Below are 21,708 nucleotides of genomic sequence, written 5' to 3'. Positions count from 1 at the left end.
CCCACGCGCACACCCCCCCACGCACCCCCCCCCACGCTCACCCCCCTCCCACGCGCACCCCCCCCCCACGCGCACCCCCCCCACGCACCCCCCACGCGCCCCCTCCCACGCGCACCCCCCCCCACGCGCACCCCCCCCCCACGCGCACACCCCCCCACGCACCCCCCCCACGCTCACCCCCCTCCCACCCGCACCCCCCCCACGCGCACCCCCCCCACGCACCCCCCACGCGCCCCCTCCCACGCGCACCCCCCACCTCACACGCACCCCCCCTCAACACGTGGGCAGTGCGCGCGTGTTGAGGGGGGGCCGTGTGGGGGGCGCGTGTACTGGCTGTTGGCAACGCCGCCATTGGGTGCCAGGCTAGGGGTGGTGTATGTCGCATTGCGGATGGCGTTATTCCGAAAATTGCTTCGCGTGTGTCAATAAAAGGTCTAAATACAAAATTGAGTAACCATAAAAGCGCGTAAAGCGAGGATTGCCTGTACAGGGACTACTCCACTTACGAACTTTCATCGATACGAACAAACATGTCGGTGTGGCCTAAGTTACCTGTTCGGACCGAGCGTGGCAAGTTCAGCTGCCGGGCAATAGATGGCGGTGGTGGCATCTACATCTGCAGAACGTGAAGAACCAGTGGCATCTACATCTGCAGAACGTGAAGAACCAGTGGTATCTACAGAACATAAATAACCAGTGGCATCTACATCTGCAGAACGTGAAGAACCAGCGGCATCTACATCTGCAAAATGTGAAGAACCAGTGGCATCTGCATCTGCAGAACGTGAAGAACCAGTGGCATCTACAAAACATAAATAACCAGTGGTATCTACATCTGCAGAACGTGAAGAACCAGCGGCATCTACATCTACAGAATGTGAAGAACCAGTGGCATCTACATCTGCAGAACGTGAAGAACCAGTGGCATCTACATTTTCAGAACGTGAAGAACCAGCGGCATCTACATATCTGCAAAACGTGACGAACCAATGGCATCTACATCTGCAGAACGTGAAGAACCAGTGGCATTTACATCTGCAGAACGTGAAGAACCAGCGGCATCTACATATCTGCAAAACGTGAAGAACCAATGGCATCTACATCTGCAGAACGTGAAGAACCAGTGGCATCTACATTTTCAGAACGTGAAGAACCAGCGGCATCTACATATCTGCAAAACGTGAAGAACCAATGGCATCTACATCTGCAGAACGTGAAGAACCAGCAGCATCTACATATCTGCAAAACGTGAAGAACCAGTGGCATTTACATCTGCAGAACGTGAAGAACCAGTGGCATCTACAGAACGTGAAGAACCAGTGGCATCTACATCTGTAGAACTTGAAAACCAATGGCATCTACATCTGCAGAACGTGAAGAACCAGTGGCATCTACATCTGCAGAACGTGAAGAACCAATGGCATCTAAATCTGCAGAATGTGAAGAACCAGTGGCATCTACATCTGCAGAACGTAAAGAACCAGTGGCATCTACATCTGCAGAACGTGAAGAACCAGTGGCATCTACATCTGCAGAACGTGAAGAACCAGTGGCATCTACATCTGCAGAACGTGAAGAACCAGTTGCATCTACATCTGCAGAACGTGAAGAACCAGTGACATCTACATCTGCAGAACATGAAGAACCAGTGGCATCTACATCCGCAGAACGTGAAGAACCAGTGGCATCTACATCTGCAGAACGTGAAGAACCAGTGGCATCTACATCTACAGGAGATAATACAATTTAGAAAGCCACTCCCCGTGTTTAGTGTACATGCCGTACATCTTTGGCATCGACAGGAGTAAAGTTGGACTTACGAATACATCGACTTACCAACAGACCTCTGGAACCTAACAAGGCTCGTAAGTAGAGGAGTCTCGATTTAAAAAAATACCGCACGAGGAATCCGATGAGCTATTAAGCTCTTTGTCGCAGATGTCCAGGAGGGGCGTGTAAGAGCGGTAACAATTCGGCTCCTGTGGGCACGAGTTGTCATCTTTCGTACGGCGGCTGATGTAGACGCAGAACAACAACTACAATTTCATGTTCAGAATCAGACGATGTATTTATTAAATCCTTTATATTAAGTTCACTTGCTTGCTTGCTTGCGCGCTTACAACCGTGCAAATCTTTCGGTCGTTTTTTAACCCACTTCCCGTGACCCAATCGAGCTGACATTTTGCACACAGACTCGTTGTGCGTGACAATTTATTTTCGTGAAAAGTTTTTTCCAAAATGTTACACTTTTTATGAAAAAAAAAATTATATTTAATTACCAATTGCTTAATGGTGGCAGGCAATCATCTGACCCATAGGTGGCAGCCATCTCAAGCCAGAGGACGAGATGACTCTAGCCGCCACGCATATAAAGGATTTATAGTGAAAAACTTTGTTTTTACGGGTTAATTTTACTGAATCCGATGAGCTATAAAGCTATTTTCACAGACATCCAGTAGGGGCGAGTAAGAACGTTACAACAACAAACAAGACAAAAACACGACAGTAGTGCAAAGCACAGGAGAGGCAAACACATAACCCCAAAACATGCAAATTAAACGAAACCATTCCCCATCGTACCAGGCAGAGCCCACTGAGATGTCAACTTATTTTGTCAGAAGCCGCCTGGCCACAAAATAATAGCTCTGCAGGTCGTCAAGGCAGATAACCGCATCAGGAGCAGCGGGGTGTATCGCTGTGATGTTTCATTTCTCTGTGTGGTTCGGGCATCGCGTCGCTGTGCGTTGTTATGATCGGTTCTGAATTACCACAGCCGCGTATTGGAGAGGTTTTAAAAATAATAATCCATTTGTGCGTCAGGGTATCCGCATCTGCCCGGCGGAGCGACTGTGTAACCCCGTGGAACGCCACGGGCAAGGCGTGTGTAGAGTCAAGGATGTAATGCGTGGACAATTTTTTTCTTACAAATCACAGGAAATGGGAGCAAAGGGTGAGCAAAGGGTGCACGAGAGATGAGAGGAAAAAATTAACCCGTAAAAACAAAGTTTTTCACTATAAATCCTTTATATGCGTGGCATCGGTTTTATTTTATTATTCATTTCTGTTTTTCTTGAGTAAGAGTTTTATTTTTATCACATTGGTATTTTAAATAAAATATGAAAAAAAAATTCCTAAAAAGTGGAAGTCGCGAAAATAAATTGTCACGCACAACGAGTCTGTGTGCAAAATGTCAGCTCGATTGGATCACGGGAAGTGGGTTAAAAAACGACCGAAAGATTTGCACGGTCGTAAGCGCGCAAGCAAGCAAGCAAGTGAACTTAATATAAAGGATTTAAAAGGCTGCGTCAGGGCACAGATGCACGGATGAGCAGCAGGCTGTGTTTGACAGCGGGCGGCGGGGAGAGGAGAGGGTTTCAGAGTTGGGATGGTCACCCAGAGGCCACGTGATTTACTGCAGGCTTGAGCTTATTTTGATATTGAGAAGATTTTAATGTACATGAAGGGCCATTGCCCGAAACGTCGCCTTATGAGTGTATTTGTTTTAACTTCTCCCCTTTAAAAGCCACGGTGTTATTAACAGTTGGTAGAGGCTCGGAAAGTTCTGGAAGGTTTCCGCAGAAATCCCAATTAATTATTTAATCTCCGGAGCGAACACCGGGCGGACTGCTGGCGCGTGTAGAAAGGTGACGAACTTGTTCAAGTTCACGACCCACGTCACAGCCGGCCGAGAAGAAGCACGTGGAGAAATGTTATTTCACGTGTCATTTGAGCGCCACGGTGGCGAGATGTTAACTACCACGCCTGGTATACAGAAGGTCGTGGGCTCGATCCCGATCCTTAGGCCTGTATATTTGGAGTTTGCGTGTTCTCCCCGTGGTCGCGTGATTTTTTTTTCTCCGTGGCTGGCTTTTCCCTCCACATTTAGAATCAACATCACGCGTTTAAGAGTATTTGGGTGCTCGAAATGTCCACGTGATAAGCCACTTCTTTGAGCTATCATTTGTGGCCAGGTCGCATCTGAAAAATATCTCTGTAGCCCTTTGGGCCTTACCTGTCCAAATAACATAGCATCATCAACCAGGCTATCTGCCTGACGATGCTGTCCGCCTGATAAAGCTAGTTGTAATTACTGGCGAAATGTCGTACTCGGATTGTAAATGTTGTGTATTTGCTCTCCAACACACCGGTTAGTGCTGTGCTAGCAACGAACTGGCACGTTCTGTTTACGTGACAAACCCCATTACTAGTTGGCTGTGTCGGGTGGTGGCGGGGTTAACGACACATTTATATTGACGCGATCTAACCCCCCAAAAAACCAAGATTATGGAAAAAACTAACATAGTTTATAGTTTCGATTCAAAGCTTTCGTGACTGCAGGGAATCATCTTCTTGGTTCTTTCGGTAAAGTCACGTTGAAGGGAAATAATAAAATAAGAAAAAATATATATGTATAATAAAATTATTCTCACGACGTTTCGGCCACAACGCAAGCAGCCGTCCTCAGGTGAAGAACAGGTCTGTCGGAAAGACAGCGTCTGATAGACCTGTTCTTCACCTGAGGACGGCTGCTTGCGTTGTGGCCGAAACGTCGTGAGAATAATTTTATTATGTTTTATTTTAATTATTCTATTATTTCCATTCTACGTGATTTTACCGAAAGAACCAAGAAGATGAATCCCTGCAGTCACGAAAGCTTTAAATCGAAATTTAACCAAGAAGATAGTTTATAGTTGTATTTCATTACAGTTATTCACACCCCCGGTACAATTGTTCAACGCCACTGGTGGCAGAGCAGGGCCTTGACTCCAATGTGAATAACTTGGCCTACTCTTCCACAATTGTCAGGGTTTTTAAAAGAGGTGAGCGTGCGCACTCACCTTGTACCCCCCATCAGACGTAACCTGCCGTTCAACTAGGCCTCGGCAAGGTAAGGTAAAAGTGTAAAAAAAACGAGCCTACCTTTACCCTACCTTTTACCTTACCACAATACAATCACTCGACCCTACCTTTCACCCTTTTGCAGGTAAGGTAAAAGGTAAAAAAGCAACGAGCCTACCTTTACCCTACCTTTACCCTACCTTTTACCCTACCTTTTACCCTACCTTTACCCTACCTTTACCCTACCTTTACCCTACCTTTTACCCTACCTTTTACCCTACCTTTACCCTACCTTTTACCCTACCTTTTACCCTACCTTTACCCTACCTTTACCCTACCTTTACCCTACCTTTTACCCTACCTTTACCCTACCTTTACCCTACCTTTACCCTACCTTTACCCTACCTTTACCCTACCTTTACCCTACCTTTACCCTACCTTTACCCTACCTTTACCCTACCTTTACCCTACCTTTACCCTACCTTTACCCTACCTTTACCCTACCTTTACCCTACCTTTACCCTACCTTTACCCTACCTTTACCCTACCTTTTACCCTACCTTTACCCTACCTTTACCCTACCTTTTACCCTACCTTTACCCTACCTTTACCCTACCTTTACCCTACCTTTACCCTACCTTTACCCTACCTTTTACCCTACCTTTACCCTACCTTTACCCTACCTTTACCCTACCCTTTACCCTTACCCCTTGACATGTGGACACCTTTACCCTTTTACCCGGTAAAAAGGGTAAGTTACCTTACCTTGCCGAGGCCTACGTTTAACTGTGGTGTGTACAGAGATGGGGATTGGGGGGCGCAGTTTATATGAATTGCTGCGCAGGGAGTAGGCATCGAACCGATGTTGCCCTCTGGATTGCAAGTCGAGTGACGTGCTGATCGTTACACAAGCACGGTGGCAACTCAATTCGTTTCTCAGTTAAAACGGCAACACGATGTCATGTTTAATGGTCTATAGACATTTATACGTGTCCGGTCATCTCTCTCTTAGTTGTGTGTGTAGTTTGTTGTTGTTGTGTGTAGTTTGTTGTTGTTGTGTGTGTAGTTTGTTGTTGTGTGTGTTGTTGTTGTTGTTGTGTGTGTTGTGTGTGTGTGGTTTGTTGTTGTGTAGTTTGTTGTTGTGTGTGTTGTTGTTGTTGTGTGTGTAGTTTATTGTGTGTTGTTGTTGTGTGTGTATTTAGCCACGAGAGGGCGACTCACTCCGCGCCAGGGAAAGAACCCGCGGCAAGTCCACCCCACCTCGTGAGCACGAGTCGACATCAATATTGTATTATTATTATAATATTTCATCATCCCTGGAAAGGTGATCTCCCCCTACTGTCACAGACAGGCGGACAGAGCTCATTAATTAGCGGCAGCAGACAGCCGTGGGCTTAACAACAGGCTTTTTTCCCTTTTTCTGGCAACAAAACTGAAACCTTTTTACAAGAAATCATGTCACTGCATTAACCACAATACTTGCGGTCAAAATGCAAACAAAAAACACACTTTGATCATATATGCATTGTCCTTTAAACTGATTGGTCCACACCAGAGACGGCTTTCTTTTGAGCCTCGTCTCAATTGGTGTTCACACCAGATGACGCCAAAAGGCGTACACATCTCAAAGTCAACGCCACTATCAGTTCATTTATTATTATTTATTATTATTTATTATCAAAGTAATGAGGACTCGGGGTGAGCATCTACATCATTAGATCCCCTTTGCCAGTACCTACATATAATAATAGGATTTTCCCATCTTTTTTATTATTATATTTTGGTACTGGCAAAGGAGGTCTCACGATGTAGCCGTGGGCTTGCCAATGTTTTGCAGAAACCTGTACTCACACGTGACAGGGACTTGTGAATCTATAGGTCTCTATCGACGAAAACTGGATATGGTTCTCCAAGGTCTATCTATATGCGGGCCTATGGGGCCGTCCATAAATGACGTCACGCGATTTTTGGACGATTTTTGACCCCCCCCGCCATCATCACACGGCGTCACAAAAAGTCAGACCCCCCCTCAAATATGACGTCACAAAGCTCTGCCCCCCCCCCCCCAAAAAAAAAACCATGCTTAAATCGCTTTAAAATATTGTCATTGTAGTGCGTATTTAATGTGGCGCTGCACTCTGATGTTGTAGGAGAAAACATTTATTAAAAAGTCTATTTAACTAAGTCGAACGCGTTGTCTATATTTATTAAAAGCTGCGCATTTTGATGTGACGTCACATTTCTCAAACACCCCCCCCGCTCGTCACACATCGTCACAAATGTCTGACCCCCCCCCCCACCCCTAGTTGCGTGACGTCATTTATGGACGGCCCCTATGGATTTATAAGGCGGAGGCGCACGTGGGTCTCCATGTCGAGGCCACGTGCGAGTCTCTGGGTCTCGATGTGATTGTCACTGGTTCGCTTTCTCAATCGACCGACGTCACGTGCTTGAGACGGATCACGTGCTCGTCGCTGCGGTCTGTGCCATTCTATGGGCCTCTGTGCATTCATGGATGTTCATGTGGTCGATATATGCTTTTAGTTTATTGATCTTTTGTGAGTTTAGTTCAGTCTATGCGTGCCCTAAGCCACGTGTGTTTATACCCATGCGTGTCACGCTGCACTATGAACCTGGCCCACCCGAGTTCGATTCCCGCTCACGACCAACACCGGTGACGATTATTTGAACCGGTCCTGGGCCACCCCTAGGTTCACTCGGCCTCAAATGAGTACCTGGTGCGGTGTGTAAACATCGTCACTTGGGAGACAAATGCGGCCGGGCGTGGTGTTGGTCGGCCACCCCCTCGTGTGCCGTGCCGGCCTTCATAGGTGCTCGCTAACAGCACTTGCCCCAACAGTATGTTGAGGCTATACGGGGGGTCTTTGTCTTTGTAATTTTATGGTTGGTGTGTTAGTGTGGGGGGGGGGGTGTTTCTGCGAGTCTATGGGTCTCTATGTGAATCTATGGGTCTCTATGTGCATCTATGGGTCTCTATGTGAATCTATGGGTCTCTATGTGAATCTATGGGTCTCTATGTGAGTCTATGGGTCTCTACGTGAGTCTATGGATCTCTATGTGAATCTATGATGTCTCTATGTGAATCTATGGATCTATGTGAATCTATGATGTCTCTATGTGAATCTATGGGTCTCTATGTGAATATATGGGTCTCTATGTGAATATATGGGTCTCTATGTGAATCTATGGATCTCTATGTGAATATATGGGTTCTCTATGTGAATATATGATGTCTCTATGTGAATCTATGTGAATCTATGATGTCTCTATGTGAATCTATGGGTCTCTGTGTGAATCTATGGGTCTCTATGTGAATCTATGAGGTCTCTATGTGAATCTATGGGTCTCTATGTGAATCTATGGGTCTCTATGTGAGTCTATGGGTCTCTACGTGAGTCTATGGGTCTCTATGTGAATCTATGGGTCCTCTATGCGAGCCAAATGGGTTTGCCGCGTGAGCCGCCAATGGTGACTCACTCCCCACTCCGCTTTGAAAACCAGCGGCTTTATCCGGACACAAACCGAGGCTCTCAGAGGCGCCAACTCAGACTGGTGATGTCACCCCGGGCAGGTAGTGGCCTCCACCTCTGTTGATTTCACAACACCGGACTGGTGATGAGTTGCCTCTCCCACCCCCACTCTAATTAACCTTTCATGCCGCAACCCGTGAGTTGAATAGTTACAGGGCACCGCAAAGTGTTTTGTACAAAACACGTTTGCTTTGAATTGTGGCCAATTTTCCACTTTGCTTCAAAACCCCCACGCTGTTTCCTCATCCTCCTCCTACCCACGCTCGCTCTCTCTCTCTCCTCTCCCTTTTCCTCTCTCTCTCTCTGCTACAATAAGCAAAGTTTCTATGGAAGTTCTCTCCCCCGCCCGAGTTAATTATCGCCAACAAAAACAAAGCCCCCCCCCGCCCCCGTATAGCCTTAACAGACTGTTGGGGCAAGTGCTGCTAGCCAGCAGCAGCACTTTTGAAGGCCGGCACGGCGCATGAAGAGGTGGCCACAGGGCCGGATTAAGGCGTGGGGGCTTTAGGGGCAAGTTAGAGGGCTTCCAGAGATGACGTGAGAAGTTTCTTTCGTTTGTGAATGCTGCATTTGAATTTGTTGTTAGCCTTGTAAAAGTAAATTTAAAATTTCTATCATTTTGTTTTCTCTTCTTGGTTCTTTCGGTAAAGTCACGTAGAAGGGAAATAATAAAATAATACAAATAAAACATAATTAAATAATTCTCACGACGTTTTGGCCGCAACGCAAGCAGCTCAGGCGAAGAACAGGTCTGTCGGAAAGACAGCGTCTGAATGAACTCATTCATTCATGAAGTTCATTCATTCATGAAGTTCATTCAGTGAGTTCATTCAGACGCTGTCTTTCCGACAGACCTGTTCTTCGCCTGAGGACGGCTGCTTGCGTTGTGGCCGAAACGTCGTGAGAATTATTTTATTATGTTTTATTTTTATTATTTTATTATTTCCTTTCTACGTGACTGTACCGAAAGAACCAAGAAGATGAATCCCTGCAGTCACGAAAGCTTTAAATCGAAATGTAACTTTGTTTTCCTTTTGAAAATATTACTGGGGGGAGAGGGGGGGCTCACAGTACCTGCAGCACAGGGGCCTACACAATCTTAATTCGGCCCTGGGTAGCCATCACCACACCCGGCCGCCTTTGTCTCTCCCGACCGCCGCTGTTTACACAGCACACCAGCTGCTCACTCATTTGAGGCTGCGTCGACCTAGGGGGAGACCCATAACCGATTCGGTTATGCATCACTGGCGTTGGGTGGCCGTGAGCGAGAATCGGCCTTGGTTCCCTTGGCTCCTGGAGCCTTGATTAAAGACCTCGTGTACCTCGGGAATACTTCCTTTTCAAACATTCCCCACCCACTCGTGGCACAAACGCTGCACTGTGTCCGTGCCAGAGCGCCCCCCCCCCCCACACACACCACCCACCTTCCCCCCACCGGACATGGCTCACCGGAGGTTCCTCGTAACGGAGATTGCTCATTTGAATGGGAATGTATTGTTTTCTAAACGTGTCTGATCGTTCGAGAATAACTTCAGTCAACCTTCACCCGCAACCCTCCACTCCCACCGCTCCCACCGCTCCCCCCGCTCCTACCGCTCCCCCCGCTCCCACCGCTCCCACCGCTCCCACCGCTCCCACCGCTTCCCCCGCTCCCCCCGCTCCCCCCGCTCCCCCCGCTCCCCCCGCTCCCACCGCTCCCACCGCTCCCACCGCTCCCCCCGCTCCCACCGCTCCCCCCGCTCCCACCGCTCCCCCCGCTCCCACCGCTCCCACCGCTCCCACCGCTCCCCCCGCTCCCCCCGCTCCCTCCGCTCCCCCCGCTCCCACCGCTCCCCCCGCTCCCACCGCTCCCCCCGCTCCCACCGCTGCCCCCGCTCCCACCGCTCCCCCCGCTCCCCCCGCTCCCTCCGCTCCCCCCGCTCCCCCGCTCCCCCCGCTCCCACCGCTCCCACCGCTCCCACCGCTCCACCGCTCCCCCGCTCCCCCGCTCCCACCGCTCCCACCGCTCCCCCCGCTCCCACCGCTCCCCCCGCTCCCACCGCTCCCACCGCTCCCCCCGCTCCCCCCGCTCCCACCGCTCCCACCGCTCCCACCGCTCCCCCCGCTCCCCCCGCTCCCACCGCTCCCCCCGCTCCCACCGCTCCCCCCGCTCCCCCCGCTCCCACCGCTCCCACCGCTCCCTCCGCTCCCACCGCTCCCACCGCTCCCACCGCTCCCCCCGCTCCCTCCGCTCCCACCGCTCCCACCGCTCCCCCCACCGCCCCCATCATTCCAACCCCTTCGTTCCCTACGCCCTCACCGTTCCGTCAACTCACTCCGTTCCCTCCCTCAACCTCCCCCACCGCTCCCCTCTGCTGCGCCGCACTGTGAGTGGGTGGATGAGTGACTGGGCGGCTGGGAGAGTGGTTACGTTCATGCTGTGGCTCGCAATCGTTTTTTGGCCTCTGCTGTACCCTCCCCCACCTACCCCCCCCCCTCCCTCTTGATTAATTTAGTTTCAATAGAGTTCCAACCTTACCTGACCCCAAACACGTGGTTCTGAGAAATAACCGTGCGAATGGTGAACATCAATACTTTAAATCTTAAATTAAATCATTTCTTCAGGTGGAAGACGGAAGCTTGTGTTGCCTCCGAAACGTCGTGATTTTTATTTAATTTTACTTTTATTAATTTTAATGTTTTACCTACGTGACTTTACCGAAAAAACCTAAGAATATGAATCCTTGCAGTCACGAAAGCTTCAAATCTAGAATGAATGAGTGTGTCGTGTTCGTGGGCGCGTTACTCATGAAGTTGCCGCTGGAATTCGCCAGTTTAGCCTCAGCTCTGACACCGAGCTTAGCCTGGAGTGGTTGCACATCTCGGTCATTCGCACACGATCCCCGCTCAAAGCACCCCGTAGCACCTGCCACGTGGGCGAAGTGGGAGTGATACGAAGGCGAGTGATTGGAGGAAATCGGACAGCGAAGTTTGCGGGAAAATCGACCCGCGGTAAGTAGCGATCGGTCCGCGACAAGGGGTGAGCGATTGGAGCGAGAGTCGGTGAGTGAAGATCGGAGGCTGTGGTGCCACCGGTGATGAGAGTCGCCTCCGAACGCGGGGGCCCACGAGAGGGGATTCGAGCAACTGGTTCAGGGACGTCCACGTGGTTTTATTTGACGGTATTCATGGTGACGACAGAGAACACACGACGAACACAATCCAGCGAACAATCAACATCGACGGCCTCGTCGCACAATTAGTACACGTCCTTAACACACGCCTCGATCGCAAGACTTTGTTTCTGCTGCTGCTACTGCTGCTGCTACTGCTGCTGCTGCTGACGGCGGCGGCGTCGTGTTTGGCCATGAGATGAAGACCGCACAACAGTAAGCAGCGCATATTGTTAGGTTTTTTCGGTAAAGTCACGTAGGTAAAAAAAAATTAATTCATAAAAGTAAAATAAAAATAAAATAAAAATCACGACGTTTATTTTATTTTACTTTTATTAATTTTTTTACCTACGTGACTTTACCGAAAAAACCTAAGAATATGAATCCTTGCAGCCACGAAAGCTTCAAATCTAGAACTAAGCAGCGCACCACCCTGTGCGCGGGTGCCGCTCCTCTGCAGACAGCGACACGGAGACACGGTCAAACAACGTCAACGGCTCGGCAAACAATGTGTCAACGGGCGCTGCCCCGAAACGCGAAACAAATGTGTATTAGGCGACGTTTCGGGCAATGTCCCTTCTTCACAGCGGCGAGAACGGACAAGGGCCATTGCCCGGAACGTTGCGTGGTTGTCCCTCTGAGGGTGGCAGCGTTTTGTTGACGCGTGTGGCCGTCTCCGCGTGCCACGTGCAGCGGAACCCGCGATGGGGCCGTGGGGTCACTGCTGCCCGCGGGGTCACTGCTGCCCGCGGGGTCACTGCTGCTGGTGGTGTTGATGTTGGTGGTGGTGTTGATCGTGGTGGTGGTCACGTTGCACATGGGGCTATGGAGGCAGCCGCAGCAGCGAGGGCTAGGTGGATCACCGCACACGCACACGCACACACACGCACGCGTGATATTGTCGTGAAACTCCCTTCTCCCCGTGGGTGGGCGTCAATGAGGAGCCATACCACCCTGGCTCGCCAGTAGAGCGCGGTCGAATTCAAGTGCGGACTAATCTCCACCTGTTCCTTCTGCGCGGGGATACAACGTTGCCCCCTCGCACTCCTCACCTTCGCCCAACAAAAACCACGACAAAGACAACTCCATTGTTGAGTTCGAGACAAAACCCGTATCCCCACGCGCTTTCATTTTGTCTCTTGCCGTGTCATAGCCCCGCGCCGTATCGCCTCGGGGAATGTCGCGGTCGAAGAGCGCGTCGACACAAATTTAGTTTTTTTAGTGTTTTGCTTTGTTGGTAGCAAACTTGGCGCACCGCTGAGTCGGTCAGGTCGGCTGAACGACCGGGTCTGGCAGAACCCTCTCGCGTGTCAAGGGGGTGCCCAATAACGGTGCGTCGTGCGACGTAGTCGGGGAAACGTTCGCAGTGTATTGGTGTTAACTACTCGCTGTTCGCAAGCTGTGAGAGAGCGGATCGTAAACAGTCAGGGTCAAATGGGGTGAGGTAGGATCCAAACGCCAGATTGGGAAGGACCAATCGGAGGGTCCCACAAGGTGGCCGGGGATTGGACAACCCGGCCACGAACAGGTATAAAAGCCGGAGCGCTGAGAGCTCTTGGCCAGTTCTGCTACACGAAGACCCAAGTCAGCCGAAGACATCTAGGACCCTGGACCAAGCCCTCCAGCTTTTATCAGGGCTCGGGCTCAGAGTAACCAGTGGTCGGGGAGAGATCCCCTAGGTCCAGCCAGAGGACGCTGGGATAGCAGGGAGATTAGATAGCCTGCAAGGTCCGGAGGCTGTGTCTCCTCAGGGTAACGGGTGAGGGGACCATATACCCCCTTGGTGCGATAGGGACTGTGTATTTAGATAATAAACAGTGTGTGCCATAAAGAAGTTTACAAGTCCGTCCTTTACAACACTACAGCAGCACCGGAACGCGTGGGCACATTCGTTTCAAACAAACACAACATTTACGTCGAAATACGTCACGCGAAAAAAACCTTCCCAAAAAAATGTGCGTGTGTGTGCTCCGCTCGCAACATGGACTTATCGCCTCTCTCACAGCCGTTCACTTCGCTGGGATGCACACCGGCTTACCACATCGTCCGTTGTGATGGCGGCAACACCGTTTGAATCCATTGGAAGGGAGGGGGGGGGTGACAGCAGCACGATGATGATGATGGGGGGGGGGGGGGTGTCACGTGTTGCGTCCTGTCGGGTGGGGGCCGCACGTCAGGTGACCGCACTGAAGGGCCCATCAGTGGCCCATCAGGGCCCACCAGTGGCCCCCACCCTCCCTGCAATGAAGAACACGGACCCACCTGGACACCTACCGAGCCGCCGAAGGACCTTACTCCTATATACCCGGCTACACAGCTACGACTACTACGACTACGTAGATCTCTACCACGTCACGGCACGACACGGCCACGCTTTGTCGACACTGAAGCCACCGCGAGGCACGCACAGACACGCACAGGCACTGATGGATGGAGGAGGCCCATCGTCGTTCCACGGAAGCCATCAACAGTGGACGCGCGCTACGCAACACCAAACGCGTCGGCCGCGAGCGAGCAGAGGGCGCGGTGACCCCCACGGTGACCCCCACAGTGACTGTCACGGTGACCCCCACGGTGACCCCCACAGTGACTGTCACGGTGACCCCCACGGTGACCCCCACGGTGGGGAAAGCCACGGCTCTGAGAACAACACGCAGCGCTTGCCGAGAATTCACACCTTTTTTTAACCACTGGCCAGTTTCGTCTAAGTGACTACATTATCAGTATCGTAGTAACTACATTATCAGTGGTGTAGTGACTACATTATCAGTGGCGTGGTGACTACATTATCAGTGGTGTAGTAACTACATTATCAGTATCGTAGTAACTACATTATCAGTGGCGTGGTGACTACATTATCAGTGGTGTAGTAACTACATTATCAGTATCGTAGTAACTACATTATCAGTGGCATGGTGACTACATTATCAGTGGTGTAGTGACTACATTATCAGTGGTGTAGTAACTACATTATCAGTGGTGTAGTGACTACATTGTCAGTGGTGTAGTAACTACATTATCAGTGACGTAGTAACTACATTATCAGTGGCATAGTAACTACATTATCAGTGGCGTAGTGACTACATTATCAGTGGTGTAGTAACTACATTATCAGTATCGTAGTAACTACATTATCAGTGGCGTGGTGACAACATTATCAGTGGTGTAGTGACTACATTATCAGTGGTGTAGTAACTACATTATCAGTGGTGTAGTAACTACATTATCAGTGGTGTAGTGACTACATTATCAGTGGCGTGGTGACTACATTATCAGTGGTGTAGTAACTACATTATCAGTATCGTAGTAACTACATTATCAGTGGCGTGGTGACTACATTATCAGTGGTGTAGTAACTACATTATCAGTATCGTAGTAACTACATTATCAGTGGCATGGTGACTACATTATCAGTGGTGTAGTGACTACATTATCAGTGGTGTAGTAACTACATTATCAGTGGTGTAGTGACTACATTGTCAGTGGTGTAGTAACTACATTATCAGTGACGTAGTAACTACATTATCAGTGGCGTAGTAACTACATTATCAGTGGCGTAGTGACTACATTATCAGTGGTGTAGTAACTACATTATCAGTATCGTAGTAACTACATTATCAGTGGCGTGGTGACAACATTATCAGTGGTGTAGTGACTACATTATCAGTGGTGTAGTAACTACATTATCAGTGGTGTAGTAACTACATTATCAGTGGTGTAGTGACTACATTATCAGTGGTGTAGTAACTACATTATCAGTGACGTAGTAACTACATTATCAGTTGCGTAGTAACTACATTATCAGTGGCGTAGTGACTACATTATCAGTGGTGTAGTAACTACATTATCAGTGGCGTAGTAACTACATTATCAGTGGCGTAGTAACTACATTATCAGTGGTGTAGTGACTACATTATCAGTGGTGTAGTAACTACATTATCAGTGACGTAGTAACTACATTATCAGTGGTGTAGTAGCTACATTATCAGTGGTGTAGTAACTACATTATCAGTGGCGTAGTAACTACATTATCAGTGGCGTGGTGACTACATTATCAGTGGCGTAGTGACTACATTATCAGTGGTATAGTAACTACATTATCAGTGGCATAGTAACTACATTATCAGTGGTGGAGTGACTACATCATCAGTGGCGTAGTAACTACATTATCAGTGGCGTAGTGACTACACTATCAGTGGTGTAGTAACTACATTATCAGTGGCGTAGTAACTACATTATCAGTGGCGTAGTAACTACATTATCAGTGGCGTAGTAACTACATTATCAGTGGCGTAGTAACTACATTATCAGTGGCGTAGTAACTACATTATCAGTGGCGTAGTAACTACATTATCAGTGGCGTGGTGACTACATTATCAGTGGTATAGTAACTACATTATCAGTGGCGTAGTAACTACATTATCAGTGGTGGAGTGACTACATCATCAGTGGCGTAGTAACTACATTATCAGTGGCGTAGTGACTACACTATCAGTGGTGTAGTAACTACATTATCAGTGGCGTAGTAACTACATTATCAGTGGCGTAGTAACTACATTATCAGTGGCCTAGTAAACTACTCCTCCTGTCCTCATCACGTCTACGCGTTTTGAACACGAAGGCTTTTCGCGACCAATCTCCGGCGAAGCGTCACCCTACTCGAATTGTAAATGTCGCGGATGTTACTACCCAACGCAACCGTGTGCTGAACTAGCAACTAATTGGCACTCTTTGTTTACGTGACAACCCTGAACTAATTGGCTGTGTCGGGTGGTGGCGCGTTTAACAACACGTTGATATTAACACGATCTAATCTAAAACACCTTTCATGAATTAATACCGCGTTTTAAATACTTTTTTTGTTTGTTATTTTACACCGTTGTTGAAAACATATAATGGTTGTTAAGAGGGGGCCCCAATTCGTAGCTTTGGCCACCGCGGCTCGGGGTCAGGGGTGGGCAAGGCACCCCCTGCTCCCGCGCTCGGTACACGACTGCCACCGCCACATCGGCAGGCCCTCGCTAGCACGAGTGGGGGTGTTTATTTCTCCCCTCCACCGGCTGTTTGCCAATCCGAGCTGGAATCAAACTCTGAAATCCCTCCACGCCGCAACCGCCTCTCAAAACACCGCGATCTGGTTTGGGGCCAAGCAGGGCCAGGCTGGCACCGTGCTTGCTCGGCTGTATCCGGTCACGTGTCTTGGCGCGAGCGGCTCGCAATGGCAAAGCCGATGAGTTCACATCCTGCTTGGGAGTTGACCGCTGTTGATTTCCGCTTTGTGTGGAAATCAACAGTGGTCGCCCAATGGGGGGGCTGTAGGGGGGGGGCGGTGCGGGGGGGGGGGGTAGTGGGGGGGGGGGTGCATGGTGGGGGGGGGCCCCTGTGATGTGGGTTCCCAGTAAGTTTGACCGCTCTCTCTCTCTGCTTGTTTTGCTGATTGGTAATTTTGCGTTGCGTTGCAAAATTAAATAAGACGAGAAGCAGTGATGTTTGCTTTGGTGAGTGTGTGGTCGGTCTGAATACGGACCGCCGTGACCCGCCCTTTGCACGGGAAACCCCGCGGGTATTACAATGATACAAAATAACGGTGTAGAATAAGTTAAATTGTCTTCTTGGTTCTTTCGGTAAAGTCACGTAGAAGGGAAGTAATAAAATAATAAAAATAAAACATAATAAAACAATTCTTTTTATTATTTTATTACTTCCCTTCTCCGTGACTTTACCGAAAGAACCAAGAAGATGAATCCCTGCAGTCACGAAAGCTTTAAATCGAAAGTTAAATTGTGTTAGCGCTGTGCGGAGAGAGAGAGAGAGACGGTGGACAACTCCGCGGAGCGAGAAGGCGGCATCAGCATCAGCAGCCACGCAACGAGGAGCCGGACGCTACCCAACAATTGCCCACGTTCTGCGGTCCTGTCTGTACGACTGGGGGGGGGGGGGGGGCGCGTGATCGGCCAATCGTCGCTTTGGGTCTCAATCCGTCGATTGACTCCCCCCCACCACCCACCTCACCCCAATTGTATGTCGATTAGTGTATATTAATGTACGGGTACAATGCTATTGTATAGTATTTTTGTGTGTCTATGGGTCTCTGTAAGTCCATGGATACAATGCTATTCCATACTCTCTATGTATGTCTATGGGGTCCCCTGTAAGAATATGGGCACAATGTTATTCTATAGTACCTATGTAAGTCTGTGGGTCATGCATTACGAAATGTTTTCTATGTATGTCTACGGATCTCTGTGTAAGCGTGAGTGTGTGTGTGTGGGTTCTGTGTGAGTCTATTGTCCCGTTGAAAACGTTCCGATAATTGTCGGTCAAGTCGGAAAATGTGTTCAATGCGCGTCCTGTGCTATCACGTGGCCTTCGAGCACGTGGCTCCCGTCAAAAGTGTCGAGTCCGCGTCTCCCCGTGTCCACTACCAGAGCCGGACTCGACGGTGAAGTGGTCCAACAGCCGGAGGCCGCAGACCTGGCCCACCTCTTTGCCCGCCAACGATTCGGCTCCGGGAAGAATCTCCCAGGAACGCGGCAGCGAAACGTCGGACATCGCCGTGCCCGAACGACGACGACGGAGCGCTGGCCGGGGTTGGGGGGTTGATAAATAAATAAATAAAGGCGGCGGCTACCTCCGAGATCCGGGCCCCCCCCCCTTCTCCTTACGCCATGGGGGTCGCCCCCCACTCCTGCCTGGAGCCCACGTGGGGCTGTTGGGGCGAGTGCTGTCACGGCGCACGACGGCGTTGTGGGCAGTGCCGGATTACACTCGTAGCACAAGTAGCTACTACACGTGTGTAGTAGCTACACATGTGTAGTAGCTACATGTGTAGTAGCTTCTTGTGTAGTAGCTACACGTGTAGTAGCTACCACACATGTAGTAGCTACACGTGTAGTAGCTACCTGTGTAGTAGCTACACGTGTAGTAACTACACATGTAGTAGCTACACATGTGGTAGTTACTACACGTGTAGTAGCTACATGTGTAGCAGCTACACATGTGCTAGCTACATATGTAGTAGCTACTACTAGCTACTACACATGTAGTAGCTACATACATGTAGTAGCTACACGTGGTAGTTACTACACGTGTAGTAGCTACGGGCCCCGCACTTTCAAGGGCCCCGCGCTAAATGCTTTCAAGCTATCAATTCCGGTTCAGTGAATTTGCACTTGCTCTATCACTATAGTACTATACCGCCTTCAATTTTAATGAACGACTGGGCGTTTAAGGTGAGCGATTTGTCGTATTATCTGGCTGCGTAGCAAATAAAAAACAATACAATGACTTTACTACGCAGGTTAACAATGTTTGCGTTTTAATATTCGCGTGCTTTTTAAATTTTATTCAGGGCCCCTTTATAACATAATCCTACAGGCCCCGCACGAGTTTAATCCGGCACCGGTTGTGTGGGGGGGGGGGGGGGTGGTCGGCACCACGCCGTGCGGCCGCACCAGCTTGCTCATCGAGGGCTCCGGGTCGTTCCTTCGAGGGGGAGGCCCGGGACCGGTTCGGATATTTCTCGTCGCCCGCAGGTCCGTTGGGTCGATCGAACGCGGCACGGGAGTCGCCTCCGCTCAGGCCACGTTTGCGCAGGGATGGTTTGGGTTGAAGTGGGGGGGGGGGGGGGCTCTCTCTGTCTGTTCAGTTCCTACCTCCTCGAATCTTCCACCAAGTGCCAAACACCACGCCATGGCGATTTGAATTTGAGCTCTTTTCAAATCACCAAGCTGGTGTTTGGTTCCACCGCGATGATTTGAAGGTTGGTGCAAAACACCAGCTCTGAGCTCAAGTTGAAATCACCAAGGATGGAGCCAAACACCACCTTGGAGTCAAACACCACCTTGGAGTCAAACACCACCTTGAAATCACCACGGGAGGAGCCAAACACCACCGTTGGTGATTTCAACTTGAGCTCTTCAAGTGGGGGGTTTTAAAAATAAAAATATTAAAATTAAAATAAATTTCTATTTTAAAATCGTGACGTTTCGAAGATAATTTCGGCCACGTGCGATTTCGTCGTGTTGAACATTTCGGCCACGTGACTGTCGGAGTCAACGCCCTGACAAAGCGACGCCGTCGCGACCCTGGAGGGCAACGCAACGCAGCGCAGACGGAGTCGCCGCTTGGGGCAGAATATCACGAGGCGGATGAGCGGCGCCTCCTCCCCAGAGGTCGCAAACGGGTTTTGATTCCTTACCCGTACCCGACCGCACCAGGGTCACAAACGGCGACCCGTTCCCTATCCGTACCCTACCCGAAATGAGTGACAAACGGCTACTCACCAGTGACTCACGGCCTACCCGTACCCGTACCCGACCGCACCAGGGTCACAAACGACTACCCGTACCCGACTGGGTACGGGTAGCCGGGTATCGGGTAGGGTACAGGTATCGGGTACCTGGTTGCGACCTCTGCTCCATCCCCTCCACAAACCGCTTGGCGTTGTTCGCGCGCGCTGTCCGTCAGAACCAGGGCGCACGCGGACCAAGCGATGCCCCTTTTTGGCCTGTTGGGTCCTGCAAACAGATTTATCCAGCGCATTGAGGCTCGCTCTGCTCCCCACGGCACATCTGAACGTCGGAGAGTTTGTTGTTGTTGTTTGTTGTTGTTGCTCGCGCCGCTTGACATGTACGCACTGCGCGTTCGTGCGGCCGACGGTTCGTGCACAAACCAAGCGGGGCCGCCGTTACCCCCCTGTTAGCTACGCGGGGGGGTGGCTCGCTCCGTCGCCTACCGAGTCCGGATCGCAGCGCGCCAGCCTTGCGCCCTGACCGATACACGAAGCTCTTCCTAGACGTCTACATTTGCGTTCGCAAAGGCTCCTAAATGTGTGTGGGGGGGGGTCACCCCGGGGTTAACCGTGCAATAGCGGCGTTTTAGTTTCAGTGATTCGGCGCGGTTGGCTACGTGCGGCGCGCGAGAAGTCGGACGCGCACAACGCACAACACAACACGTGGCGCGTGGTATGCTCTCGACTCAAGCTACCGCGCCCCAGGGCCTCCACCGCGATTCCAATCGGGGCTCAGCCACGCGCTCGTGTCAGGGATGATAACACGCGGCTCACAGTTGTGGCAAATCGTTGAGAGAGAGGGAGAGGGGGGAGGGAGGAAGGAAGGGAGGGCAAGGTGAGGGAGAAGTGAAACGACCGCGTGAGACCAGAAAAAAAAATTGCGCGACGTTCGCGAAAGAAAGGAGCGGGGAGACGAAAACGACGCGGCAGCATCGCGTACGGAGACGAAACAGCGCGGCGAGAAAGCGACGACGGTCAATCACGGACATCGACAGCTGAAGGATGCCGAGTGAAGGGCGAGGAGGAGGAGGAGGAGGGAGGAGGGAGGGAGGGAGGGGGAGGGAGGATGAGGAGGCTGTGGCGCACGTGGATTGAATAACGTGTTCTTCTTCTTTTAAATATGTTGGGATCTTCTTCCTCGTCCCTCCTCATCTTCATCCTCCTCCTCCACTCGTTCGCTCGCTCCTCTTCTTCTTATTCCTGCTCCGAGGGTGCTGATGCTGCTGATGGTGCTGATGGTGCTGATGGGTGTTGGGCTGCCACTTAGGCAACGATCAGCAGACTGCACGCCACGCGCGGAGCAACGGGGAGTGGGTGAGGGAGAGAGGGAGACAGGGAGGTGGTGAGGGGGGTGGTGAGGGAGGGGGTGAGGGAGAGAGGGAGACAGGGAGGGGGTGAGGGAGGGGTGAGGGAGGGGGTGAGAGAGAGAGGGAGACAGGGAGGGGGTGAGGGAGGTGGTGGATGAGGGAGAGAAGGCGGGGGTGAGGGAGGGGGTGAAGGAGGGAGGGGTTGGTGGTGAGGGAGGGGGTGAGGGAGGGGGTGAGGGAGCGGGTGAGGGAGGTGGTGAGGGAGGTGGTGAGGGAGGGGGTGAGGGAGGTGGTGAGGGGGGGTGAGGCAGGGGGGGAGGGGGTGAGGGGGGTGATGAGGGAGGGGGTGAGGAAGGGAGGTGGTGAGGGAGGGGGTGAGGGAGGGGGTGAGGGAGGGGGTGAGGGAGGGAGGTGGTGAGGGAGGGGATGAGGGAGGGGGTGAGGAAGGGGGTGAGGGAGGGGGTGAGGGAGGGGGTGAGGGAGGTGGTGAGGGAGAGGGTGAGGGAGAGAGGGAGACAGGGACGGGGTGAGGCAGGGAGTGGGTGAGGGAGAGAGGGAGGGGGTGA

The 21,708-nt window shown here is 50.9% G+C and overlaps 1 protein-coding gene across 1 annotated transcript in view; it reads right to left on the bottom strand.

Moving 5' to 3' along the window:
• Positions 1–16,901: 16,901 nt before the first annotated feature.
• The window catches only part of LOC133355478 (HEPACAM family member 2-like), a 26,273-nt gene continuing 21,466 nt past the window's right edge, over positions 16,902–21,708 (bottom strand). Inside the window, exon 6 of the mRNA XM_061572794.1 lies at positions 16,902–21,117. Coding sequence (XP_061428778.1) covers positions 21,099–21,117 — 19 coding nt within the window. The 3' untranslated portion in view covers positions 16,902–21,098. The remainder of the gene's footprint in view (positions 21,118–21,708) is intronic.

The sequence above is a fragment of the Lethenteron reissneri genome, chromosome 51 (assembly GCF_015708825.2).
Source record: "Lethenteron reissneri isolate LAM-NWPU_2019-01 chromosome 51, ASM1570882v1, whole genome shotgun sequence".
NCBI lineage: Eukaryota > Metazoa > Chordata > Hyperoartia > Petromyzontiformes > Petromyzontidae > Lethenteron > Lethenteron reissneri.
This window is presented reverse-complemented; position numbering and strand designations above follow the sequence as displayed.